General features: G+C 30.9%; 1 protein-coding gene across 1 annotated transcript in view; it reads left to right on the plus strand.

Moving 5' to 3' along the window:
• Ntan1 (N-terminal amidohydrolase 1) overlaps positions 1-13,918 on the plus strand; it is a 45,090-nt gene that overhangs the window by 15,604 nt on the left and 15,568 nt on the right. The window contains exons 7-8 of the mRNA XM_076479521.1: positions 9,610-9,663; positions 12,482-12,535. Of these exons, the coding sequence (XP_076335636.1) occupies positions 9,610-9,663; positions 12,482-12,535 (108 nt within the window). The remainder of the gene's footprint in view (positions 1-9,609; positions 9,664-12,481; positions 12,536-13,918) is intronic.

Consider the following 13,918-nt stretch of genomic DNA (forward strand, 5'->3'; position numbering starts at 1 on the left):
GAAAAGATAGATGATGGTTTAATAACATACACATTAGCATGAATTGGCCTTAAGGGACACATGCATAGCTACTGGAATGAGGTAACCACACAAAATGGTCATTAATCTCAAAAAGTGGAACAAGAAAAGCTGAAAATGTGTGCTCCTCACAGATGAATTAAGGTTTGGATTGTTTGGCAATGAGTTATCAGAGACAGAAATAATGAAATAAAATTACATTCAATTTTGAGGAAAAGCTATCAGGAAAGTTACATTACCTTATGTAAAGTTGCATTTCTTCATGAATTGTATTTTTATTTAATCCATGTAATATGTTTGCTTTCATTGGTCATAACTAAAGGAATACAGATGGGCCTTGCATTTTCAAGTGGGAAAGTCAACTAAAAAGATGGAACTTCTCAAGCTAAGTTCATTTCAGTGGAAACATAATATTTTGATTTCTGGCTGTTTGATAGGGGAGAGGAGAAGAGTATTATAGTGAATGCATCACATTTGCAGTGAACCATGGTGGGAGATGAGATGCAATCCAAAACTTGTACTCAACCAGTAGTTGATGTGATTTATGCAATATTGATGGCACCCTGAACTGCTGACAAGTACAAATAGTTTCTGATCCACTGTGTCATTCCCTCAAGCAGGGAATCATATTTCAGTAAGACAGTGATCTCATTTGTACAACAGACATTGTTGAATTATGTCATGATGGTGAAGAGACCAATGTAATACTCATAACTATGGTTTAGCTTGTACAAAGTTATGTGAAAATAGTATGGCCTCAGTAAAAATTGAAAAGGTCTAAAGGTAACCAAACAACTTGTCCGAATTATTGTGAGTTGTTCAGGGCAATTCAAACAATAATTTACCATTGTACATTGATAAATTACGTGACATCGTGAAAACAGTATGTAATGCCATGTGTGAAGTGGAGACGTAATAGGAAATATTTTGTTTAAAAACAGTTTTTATCATTAAGGTAGCACTGACCTTAAAACTTGGCACACTTACATGCCTAAGGAACACTGTTAAACACTTTATATAACATTCAAATTGAACAAAAAATCAAAGTATTATGCCACAATTTCTGAAAGTACACTGTGGAATATACAAGACTGTTTAGTGTAGGAGAATTAGTTCATTTAGTGATTTAATGTTTAATGATTCTTTAGCTTTCATAACAAGTGTTAAAAGTTATTTGTTATGTTAATGAAAGTGAAGTTAGATTGTGTGATTGTTAATTTACTCTTAACAGGCAATATTTCAAGTGATTTATCTCAGTATAACAGAGATAAAGAGAATAACTTGTCAAGTGGTATTCTAAAGTAATTGAACTAAACTGTATCGATTTTAACAAGAAAAGATAAATATTTAAGGTTGTAGATACAACTGTGGTAACCTGTGAAGTAATGTAAATGAATCTAGTGCAGATTATGCAGTAAATAAAGAGAATAGAGAAAAATAATTCATCTTTCAGTTGATTTCTGAAGTAAGTGAACCAAGCTGTGTGAGCTTTTAACGTGAATGAGAATTAATTACAACTGTGATAAGCCAGGGGCAATGCAAGTGTAATTTTATCTAATTATATTATGATAATAGGAAAAAAGAGAGAATTATTTAGAATTTTAGATATAACTGTGAGATTCTATTGTGTAAATAATTTTTTAACATAATTTGACTTTATTATTTTAAAATAAGTGTATTGTGTGCTGTCCATTTATTGTTTGAATTTATTACCAACAAGTTACAGACACTTACTGTAAAGATTTCATCCCCTACGTACATAAAACCATGCACTTGGTGAGCCAGCCAGGATTACAGTGGTAAATGGCAGTGATGAAAATTGTAGCGACAACAGAAGTAGGTGAGCAGAACCATAGTGGGGAAAGAAAATAATGTTAAGATCTCAATCATGCTATATAATCACATCAACAGATTTTGATAAATGAATAGAAAGGGGTGAGCATCTTGGGCTCAAAGATGACAAACTGTGAGAGTTTTTAAACAAGAACTAGAGAGAGAAAAGCCTGGATAGGAAAGAGAGGAAGAAAGATTAAAAGTAGAATGAGAAAATGTGAGATTACAAATAGAGAGAATAAGAGCCTAAATTGGTATTGCTAAGGTCACCCAACAGAAATACGAAGGACCAAACAATGGGGCAGGGCCAGCCAACCCATGCTGTCCAAATTTGATGAAGAGAAAAACTATGCTTTCCTGGAGAGATATGAAAGATTCACAAAAAAATCAAAACTGGGAAAAATGTGACTGGGTAGTCTGTCTGATTCTATTTTTTATAAGAGAAAGCCTACAAGTCTATGTAGGCATAATGCCAGTAGCTACTGTGAACCATAAAAAGTTAAAAGTAGCTTTGCTGAAATGCTATGAAATTCAGAGACTTAAATCTGACACTAGAAAAACCGTATTTCAATTTGTGACATGTCTGTGGTACTACTGTACAAGATGGACTGACAGATCTTCTAATATGTGAACAGTTCATGATCACATGTTCAAATGAAATGTCACTGTTTTTAAAGGAAAGAGCCCCAAAATACATAAATGAGATGAATAAGCTGGCAGAACAGTGTGTGAAACCACATGGAGAGAGTATAATTTGCAAGTGTAAGAATAACCAGTTAAAAGTTCAAACCAGTGGTAGCTGATCAGTTGTGACTGGATGTTAAGAGACAAATGGAAGAAGAATTGATATATTTGTTATAAAATAGAGCACATTGTAAAGGAGTGCATAGCCAACAAGTAACAGCAGAAATTTCACCATAAAGCATCTGAAGCTATCTACAAAGATAGTGCTAGTAAGATGCAAGAAAAGTGTTATCATCATCATGGATGCTGTTGTCAGAAGAAACACAAGAAGGAAATGCTCTTTCTGTGATTGATCAGTGCAAAACTGATGGTCAGCTTAAGTTAGCAAATGGATCAGCAGTGTCAGTATTGATCAGAGCATATTACAAGCATGAAGAGGTGCTAATGATTCACAAAATGCTAATACGTGAAAACTATGTCAGAGATAAGAAAGTGAATGTTCTTAGAGACACTGGGTGAGGTATTGCAGCAGTGAAAACTAGCTTTGTATCTTTGTATCTGATGTCCAGATAGCAGGTAAGATACATCTGTGTGTGCTAATTGATGGGATAGTGCAAAAGTTTCTTACAATAAAAATAAAGATGGATATTTTATCCTATGTAGGAGGCTTTGAGGCCATGTGTTTAGATTTACCAGTGTATGACTTAGTGATTGTAAACACACTAGGTAGCAGAAGTTTGGGGGAACTGGACAGAAAGAAGATTGATGAATCATTTAAAGTCACCACTAGAGCTATAGAAAAGAAAAAACAACAAGACATCAAGTTCCTGCAAGTATAAAAAAGTGATATCCTGAATATAGGTCTGTGGGAAGTAAAGGAATCACAGAAGAAAGACCACCCTTCCCTGCAGAAACTTTAGGATAGTGTCATGGAGAAAGTTTAGTATAATATAAAATATAAGGACTTACAAAACAGAGGACCAGAAAGGATTATCAAACTGGACCTATCAAAATGGTTTTACTGGGGAAGTTAAATTCATGAAAGGCAGTAAGTAGTAATATAACAAGAAGGCCAAGGATCTGATCTACACTCGAAGTCAGACAAAAAATCTTAGCTCTGCTACATACAGGTGTCAACAAACAATACCACACATTAACCCTATCACAATACGTCATTGCAATTGTTGACATGCATTCAGAACTCTAGTGAACTATTTTATGAATGTACATTAGTAAGTTTGGTATTGAATTATAGGTTATAATTCAAATTTTATTATTATGTATTATTTAAATTCTTCATTGAAAGGTAAATATTGAAGGAACACTTGTACATATTGATTTTTGTGTGTTGTGTGGTATGTTGAATGGAGCATTTGCTCAAATTTTGTTTGTGTTGTTCAAATACAAATGCTATAGTTTTGTACAAATTAGGAACTCAAACTACTGATGCTGATAAGCCAGAATATAAAATAAAAACCTCCTATCTTTTCTATCATGCTGTTGCATAAGAAATGTTGGATTTTTTAAAGGAAAATGTGTTTTTTGTTTATTTTCTTATTTAATCTAAATAAGCTTTAGATTCAGTATACTTCTGCCAATGAGTTTTAAGTTTATAAATGCTATTGGGTGGAATGTTTTTTGGTGCAATGAAATTTTTGAAGGCACTTTCAGTTGACTTTTGGTTTGCAAATTTTTTTCTTTACAAATATGTCCAAATATTTAGAAGAATAATATTCTGTAGGAACTGCAGAAACTTTGGGTTAGTATCATGGAGAAGGTTTAGCTCAATACAAAATAGAGAGGAGTATTGAATTGGACATGTCAGAATGGTTGTACTAGGTATGATAAACACATAAAAGGCAGTCAAAGTTCTAGTCAGATTGATAAATAAGGTGGATGAGGAAAAGTTCCATTCTGAATTTCTTTAGTTTTTGGACAGTAATGCACAAGACATGAGGTTGAGTGCTGTCATGAAGCAGTATGGATTCATTATAACTGACTACTGCTAGATGTGACAGCAATATTCCTATGCTATGATTGTTTCTTCTGGGTCTGAGAATGAAAAATGGATCACACCTGCTAATAACTACTAAACATTGATCATAAGCTAAGGGTGAAAAATTCATTTTGGCATATGTTTTGGAGCTTCTTTGTAGTAAAGATACTGTCCAATCATTGTCAGCTGTCGTGAATAATCCATTTTTTCATCACAGGTGACAATTCTATGGTGAAATGGGTCATCTTTTGTTGCGAGTAAGGAGTGAGGAACAAATTTCAGTTTTTCTTGTTTTATGGTTTTCAGTCATTTGTGAGGTACCCATTTATTGTTTTCACCTTACCAATTGCTTCAAGATGTCAGGAAACTGTTGTATAATAAACATTAAGTTTATTAGCAAATCCTCACACAGTTTTGTGGGTATCTGATTCAACTAAGGCCTTCAATTCTTCCTTATTAATGACTACCTGAGAGTGGCTCCAAAGTTCATTTTCAAGATTTGTTTCACCAGAGTGAAATCTTCAAAACAAACACTGTGCTGTGCATTCATTATTCATGCCATCACAAAATGCATGATTAACATTACAAACTCTGTTACTGCATTGTGATCAATCTTGAACTTGTACAGGAAGATTGCATAGACAGCATTTTCACCCATAGTGATAAAAATCAGTATAAATGTGATTTAATTACTGAAATAAGAAAAGTAAGGTGAGCCTAAAATGAAAGACAATTTGCTATATCATTCTAACAAATGTAAAATAATGATTGTCTTTCAGGCACTAAAAATACTCATCCAGTATAATTTTTTGGGTGGTAAATAACTTGTTTTATTTGTTTTTGCCAATAATGATAACTCCATTTCTACTCATTTATTGTTTCTTTTACTCATTTTACAGTTATAAGTAGTTAAGTTGTGAGAATTGAATCAAATATCTAGAACATTACAGGATTTGTAGTCTGCATCGTATTTCCTGGTGTGTCTGTTCTCTCCCTCCACTTGTTTAATCAAAAGGCTGGCTGAACTGGCTTTACAAATTTTTCTTATTTTTATACTGACTGTGATACACTCTTCACTAGTGAGAGTTAAGGTTACATTGTCACAATGTAACATACAGTTCTGTTGGATATTATAGTTTACTGGTATTTATAAACCTCTAACACCAGAACTTGCATTTACATATGATAAAAAACACATTAAGATTAGGACAGAGAGAGTGGGAAATAAATAGCAACCTTGTTTGACCCCTGACCTTACAAAAATGTTTATTAAAATTCCATTTTCACTTACCATAGATGTAATGTTGGTATAAAGTAGTTTAATTTGTTTTTATTAATTCCTATGGAAATATGCACTTGTTTAATACATAAAATAACAATTCCTGGTTAATTCTGTCTTCTGCCAAAAGCTTTTTCCTGATCTGGTGGTATTACACAGGCAAGAGAGTTTCCATAATTTGAAAGAAAAATATGTTTTAGCATATTAATGTTATAAATCTGTTTGGTATACCTGGTGCTTGTGATGACGTAATTGACTTGTCCAACACTTATTATTTGTGTCACCAAGACAACAATGAAAAAGAATAATTTAATCTTAGTACAAAAGTAATTAACTAAACCTAATTAGAGTTTGCCTCTCTCGAAAGTTTAGTTCATGGTTTAGTGCAAAATACAGCCATGCATGGTAAATAACAATTTTTACTAACTGATTTACAGGTTTCTGCAGTGTCATGGACTTTTTGGCTATTTGGACCATTTTTGAATTGTTTTGTATGTGTGGTATGGTGTTACCTTCAAAATTTAAATTACAGTATATATCAAGGAAATTAGAAATGTGATGTATGTTTTAATTTTATCTTAAGTTTTAGTTTCTTTTTTTCATAGGAAATGCTTAAAAAATACTTGAACTGCAGTTCTAATGCCATGTGATCCACACTATAAAAATCTGTACTTTAGTAGCAGTTTGCTCTTAGCTTCAATAAAGCTGGCAATGTATACAAGTGTCTAGACACAGTGTAGGTCTGCATGGCTTTTGACATGCAAGATACAAAGTTTCATAGCCATATTCATTGGGAAAGAGAAATTTTCCAATCCTTGATGAGTAGCACATCCACCTTCTATACTTTGCCATGAGATCTACAACGTACATGTAGTTAATGGATACAAGTGTATATATTCATTAGAAAGGGCTTATTTCACACTATACTGCACCAATGGTTAATCTGAAATTAACACAGTTTTCAGACTGGAGTAAATGTAACTGACATTAGTGTTGTTGTCTACTTGATCGACTATAGCATTTATAGTGTTCTCTACTTATATATGTTAGTTAGGTAGTTAAGTTGTATTTAGGCCTTAGTTTTATATTTTAGTTAATTATGTATTATTTTTGCTTTAAAAGTTGTACATGAAAGGTTGAATGATTTTTATAGGTTTAACTTGTCTGAACTGTGAAACCATGTAAGGTGGCATCACCAATGTGTTTAAAGTGTTATTAATAATCAGTGATGTTGAGAAACCCACTTGTTGAGAAATTTATATGCAAAAATGGCTCGTTTGGGTTGAGAAAATATTTTACATAGAAGAGCGAACAACGTTTCGACCTTCTTCGGTCATCGTCAGGTTCACAAAGAAAGAGGTAACTGACCGGAAGCTGACCACATGTTTGAAAGGGGTTGTGTAACTGAGTGTCGGAATGTAGAGGGCGGTATTAGATGTTTGAATATATAATTTATTTATTTTATTATATTAATATAGGTATAAAGGCATTTTGGTTTATTTTGGGTTTAAGTTGTTGTATAAGTAAGGCTTCTTTAGTTTTGCATTTGTTTATGTTTGTTTCTGTATTTAGTATTTGAGTGTTTTCTATGGTTATGTTGTGTTTATTTGACTTGCAGTGTTCGAAAATGTGTGAAGGTGACTTTTTATGTTCTTTGAATCTGGTTTCCATTTTTCTACTTGTTTCTCCAATATAGAAGTCGTGGCAGTTATCACATTGTATTTTGTAAATAATGTTGGTGTGGTGTTTGTCAGTTTAGTTTTTACATAGTATAGACATCAGTTTTGTGCCCGGTTTTTGAATAAATTTGTTCAAATAAAATTATATATTCAAACATCTAACACTGCCCTCTACATTCTGACACTCAGTTACACAACCTCTTTCACACATGTAGTCAGCTTCCGGTCAGTTACCTCTTTGTTTCTTTGTGAACCTGACGATGACCGAAGAAGGTCGAAACGTTGTTCGCTCTTCTATGTAAAATATTTTCTCAACCCAAACGAGCCGTTTTTGCATATAAAGTGTTAGTAAATCGAGTTACTGTACAAGATTTGCTATATAAATAATAATAAAGCCCAGTAGTCACCAGTTGATGTATCTGCATAAATAATAAAAGAATTGGAATTGAAAATTAGAAATAGACTATAAGTGGAAAGATAAAGATGTGAAATTATGCATATTAAAAAAAAGTTTCAAAAGATTTCTACAAAGATTTAAAATTAAAATATACATATTTTAATTTGTTATATTTTATTGCATTGTACATTGATGGTAAGTAGTTAGTGATAGAGTATCAAAAATGGAAAACAAAATATCAAAGCTTTACCTTTAAAAATATTGATGTTTATTTAGGAGGTTCTATAACTTGTACAAATGAAATGTGAAAACTGTAAGATAATAATTAGTATTTTTTATTCTATACTTCCTTTAAAATTCATTTTACAGGTGAGCAACTAAGAGTTCAGGTGTAAATAAATACTTCAAATTTTTTCAGGAGAAACAGTTGAAACAAAATCAAGACTAAATTTTTTTTTTAAATTAAACATTTTTATAAATGTTCTTGTCAAATTTTAAACAATTTCATGTACTTGTATTATTTTTGTAATGTAATATGATGAATACCCTCTAAAAAAAAGAAGTCTGGTTAATAGATGCCATTTTGAAGATATCACAGCTGGTCCCAGTAACCACTAACTAACTATTTTACCTACTATTACGTTAACTGAAATGAATGTTGTCTGATAGCTGTTCACTCTTAGCTATTAATAAATTTAGGTGTATTATTAGATTAAAAAACATTTATTTATTTTGATTGTGTTACTAATGTAACAGCCATTACTTCCATGCATAGCTATGTTGATATCATAGGTATGATCTCCAGTTATGTTAATAGTGTTTACTGTAATTGGTCCTGTAGGTTTACAACAATTTTATTCAAACAAATACTTTGTGATTATTTGCTAATGGGCACCCAAGAAAGAATAGCACAGCATTGTGGAAGTATATTGCCAGTAAGTTGTTATCTACTTGAAACACATGTACATTTAACTGTGGATGGGAATGTAATTGTAAGTTTCTCTTTTGGACTTGGAAGTAATTACATCATTTGGTTTCAGTGTACATTTATTTCTGAAACATTTTATCTGGAATATGTTTCTGCTAGCAAAGTAACATTTAATTTGGTCACGATACTTGAGAGTTTAAAAGTACAATGTCACCCACAGCATTTTAAGTTTTTGTGCAAAAAATTTTTTTTATATAAAATGGACACTTTTTTCAGTATCTACTTTACTGTAAAAATGTGTCTGCTTTAAATTTTCTGAAAGACTAGCCATGAAGTACTATGATAAATATTACAATGTTAATCATGTTTTGGCATGCCTTGCATTTTTTGACAGTAAAATACAAGGACTCTACAGTTGATTACCCCCATTTACATGTTGAAAAGAAAAGACTGATTTTATCCACATCAGCCTTCATATCTACCAACCAGCTTTTGAAATGTTATATGACTGGTATTTACTGGTTTAAAGAACAATATTCAAAAAACTAATAATCTAAAATGCAATTATCGTTACTGCAAAAGTGCAATCTAAGTATTTGACAGGCAGTGAATGAAAAATGGATTACTGTAAATGTGTGTGTGTGTGTATATATTCCTAATAGCCTCTTTTTTCTTTTTTGTTATCGTTGTGTTTACTACGTGAAATTTATTTCTTTTTTAGAAATGAATTAACATGCATGTAAAGCTAGTTAAAACAAGCCCTTGAAGAAACCTTAGTTTTGATTTTATTTCCAGATACATTTAACAAGCAACCAGTTAGTATACATTTAGTCACAGCATGTATTACTGGTGAGTTTATTTTTTATATTATTTTAATGCATTTTAAGTTCTGTTGTGCATAGTAGAAAGCTTATTAAAATAAACACTCAACTTTTGTTTAAAATATTTTTATTTTTATACCCCATTGTGTAGTTATTAAGCTTTAGTTACTTATTTCTCCTCTTAGTTTCTTTTTCTTTTATATACTTAACATTTGTGGCTTTAGACATAGAATATGTTGTGATCACTGTCTGACATATTCTAGCATTATTGTGAAACTGGTTAAAAAAACAATTGTTACCCATTAAGTTCTTGGCAGTTGAGACTTTGCTGATGTGTTTTAAGGAGAATGGCTAATAAAGCACTTTGTTTATCTTTTAATTAAAAAACAAAGTAATTAATCATTTCCTGATATTCTTGTACTTACTGTAATTTCTTTTGTTGCATATATCCATTTTTAATTTGTCTTAATTATTGTATTTAATACAATGAGAAGTGAATTTCTTTTGTTTTTAATACTGTTAAATTTACCTGTGACTGAATTTGAATGACAAGAAGGTTAATGACAAACTATAAAATGGACTTTTGTGAAAATGGTTTGAATAGAATATACATTTGTGATTGTAAATTTTCTTTTTTTGATACATTAGCCAGTATATCCTACTCTTATTTGTTGTTCAGGGCTTGTAATTTATAGGAGATATTTGGTTTAAAAGTGAGACATAAGTAAATTAAAAAGTGGCTGAATAAATAGAAATAGAGAAAAATTTATATATGCAGTCGGTTTATTTATTTCAAAACATGTTTGCTCCTACCTACTTACATTTATTTCTACATTTCTCATTAAATTTTGGCATTTGTATTTTCCAAAGCCAGGTGTGTCAATCTAAACTAGTAGGCAGTGTGATTCCACCATTAGTTAATCTGCCATGGATTGGTAGTCTGACCTATTGACTATGGAACAGTTCAATGGTTAATGTATGCTGATTGATCTATGGATAAAATCTGCAACAACTAATATTCATGTTGGGTGAAGGTAGAATAAAACTGTAGTTTAACTGAGTATAATCTGTTTTGTCTTTTTCCACAACACTTAAATTTACTTCACTAATTTAATCCATACATTTGTTGTAACATACGACTTATTCAAACATCAAGTAATTCATGGATTGAAAAGAGGGCACATGTGATATTGTTGTCTGTGCTAAGTCAAAACTTAGAGTCTTGTCATAACCTTACAATACAGTAAATGTACGTACTTTGTAGAATATCAACTTTGGAAACTTTATAACACAGGTGTAGCAGAAATGTACACTGTTTTGTTGCCTACAGTAAATGTAATGATTTTACGAATGCTTCAGTTTTTAACTGTCATATTCTTCCTTTTAGTAGCTGTATATTGCTGATGCATGGTGTATTAATCAGTAGTGGAAATGGTATGCCCACTGGCCTCGATTGATAGAGCTGCCTTTGTAAAAATAAATAAATGGAGTAATACCTATGTATTTAAATATATCTTCCTTTATTTCTGTTGATAATCATTCACTTATTAATTAATTAGTAATTTACTTTTATACAAATTATTAGGCGGCAAAAAAGCCAGTGGGTTCTAGCATTTACTCAATGACTATTGTGGAGCAGTTAATAAACCCAACATAATTTCAATAATCTAAGTCAATTGTAAACAACGGTGCAAAATTATAATAAAAAAAACATGCAGGCAATGCAACTTTTATTGGAGAACCCCAAGTTGGTAATTTGTCAATAAGCCTTTTTTGTAGCTCAATGCATGTTTTTTTTGGTTTTAATGAATCCTTCAACCAAGTTATCCAGGGTCAAACTAGCATGTAAAAACTGTAAAAAAAATATGACTTTTTCTTTTCTTTCCTGGTTTATATTAGAAAATACAATTATTATCACAAACATAGATTTTATATTTGATAACATTAAAATTTATGAAATAGAAAATGTTGCACTTCCTTGAAATTCCCAAAAGTTGACTATTGCTGTGGCCATAAGTTTTGCACCAACTTAAAAATTTGTAAAATTAGATGAGAAAATTCTCAATTGTCTTCAGTTTAAAGGCTGTTTGGAGGACTAGTGAGATGCCTGAGAGAATTGAGGTAGTCTCGATAAAGCATGGAATGCATTACAAATACTGAGTCTAATATTGTGGCTTCTGGTAGACTTTGCAATCTTAATTTGTTGGTTGTTTTATTAAATTATATTTAAGATCTGAATTATGTTTGTTATTTATTTTATGATTATATTTGATTCCTAAAATATTAGGATTTTGACTGTATTTGTAGTTTTGTTTCAGTAAGAACATGCAAGTTGTGAATCATTTGCTGCTGCTTTTTTTTTTTACATACCAGTGTGGCTGACACTTTTCTTGGTAGCTTTTAAAGAATAAGTAAACATCTTACAAGCTTGTGTAAAGTCTTGTGTTTATGTATTACTTTTATTTCCAGAAAACGTTTTGCTATACAAATTTATGATATCTGAAATCATGCACACTCCATGTGTATATGACTGTTTTTCTACCTACACTGTATGTTGGATGTTAAAAGATAGCATACATCAGTAAGGTGATGTACATACATGTGGAAAAAAAAACAGATGTTAATTGAACATTTGAATGATAGCATGTATGTACTTAATATACCTATTTTACAAATAAAAATTTTGATAATTAAGTGCTACTAGTTTTCCTTTGATACAAATAAATTAAGCTAGGCACGAAACTGTTTCGAGAGGTGACTGAAATGTTTGTAATTTAAATTTTTTGTATATAATGGAGAGGTATAGCTTTCTTTGAATAATAACTGAATAAATATTTATTTTTAAGAGTTGAATAATTCTCTGAGGGGGAATATCAACTGGCCAGTCATTTATGGGATTGGTAAGTAAAGATTTTATTGTGGATACTTTTATGAAGTGTAATGGAGATTATCACATTTTTAAACTATATACTAAAATAACTTGAAAACTTGTTAAAGAATAAACATGTAAGTTTTATCATTCAGAATGTTTCTTTACTCAAGAAAGTTATCGTTTAAGTTTTATCATTCAGAATGTTTCTTACCCTGAGAAAGTTTTCATTTAAATTTTTGAAATACTTAAGCTTTATGTTTTTATGTAATTGAGAATAAACAAGATAGTTATGTTTCATAAATACATAATTTAGTAAGATTATGATTTACTTCTTGTAGGCCTTGAATATTATTGAGGCCATGCCATGGGCTAGACAAAGTTTTTAAAAATGCACAGTAGTACGTGTAATATTATTAAACATTTTTCGTTTTATTAAAACTTTAAATTTTTCTTCATTGTGATAATTGTTCTCTGCTTTGAAATGTAGATTATGGTATTTAAAAAAATTAAGGATGTGTTGTTACATGCAGCAATAAAACAGACATACATACATATTAACAAAATAGTTTAAAAAGAGTTCTGTGTGAACACCCGTTGTTATATATATACAACAGAAAAGTTTCTTTTAGAAGTATTGCTTTTGTGCACAGTAACAAGAAAACTGATGAATATGAAAGTATGTAAGAATATATTGAATAAAACTTTTAATTCCAGTAATTTACTAATTAAGTTGACCAGATATGAATGTTGTTCCACTTAAAACATTAACTGTTTTAATATTTTTATCTAATTGTTAACTGGTTATACACAGGATAGTGAACATAATTTAAAGAATTGAGGAACCCTGGTCTTGAAGGGTTGCTGAAATGGCAAGACAGTGTTCTTTTTATTACAGTTGCTTCTGCACTAAATTACTTAGTGTAGAAGGTTTAGGGAAAACAGTCAAATCATGTACATAGAACTAATAAAAGGAAACATAAAATGTTTTATCATTTAGAAAATACCTGAAGTGATGTTTGATCATTTGGAAAGTACCTGAAGTGGTTTACTTATTATACATGAAGCAACAAATAAAATTTAAGTCAGATAAATAAACGTAGTGTTATAAATATTATGATAAACATGGGACAACAGAGTAATTAAACAATGCTTCTTATGGGTTGGATTGTAAAAGGAAGACTGGAACAAGTGTTGATATTTTGTTTTTATAGTATAGTCAGTGGCTTATGATGTTGAATAGAATGAAATATTTTGTTTTTGTATTTAGTAACAAGTTTCTTTAGGGTTTTTATCTTAACTGTTCACTGTCTGGTACAGATAGTTTTGTACAAGTATTGGTTAAATTTACCAATTCTTATTACATATTCTGTAAACTTACTGACAACAGGTTTTTATCTTTTGTTATGCAACT

The sequence above is a fragment of the Tachypleus tridentatus genome, chromosome 13 (genome assembly GCF_004210375.1).
Source record: "Tachypleus tridentatus isolate NWPU-2018 chromosome 13, ASM421037v1, whole genome shotgun sequence".
Lineage (NCBI taxonomy): Eukaryota > Metazoa > Arthropoda > Merostomata > Xiphosura > Limulidae > Tachypleus > Tachypleus tridentatus.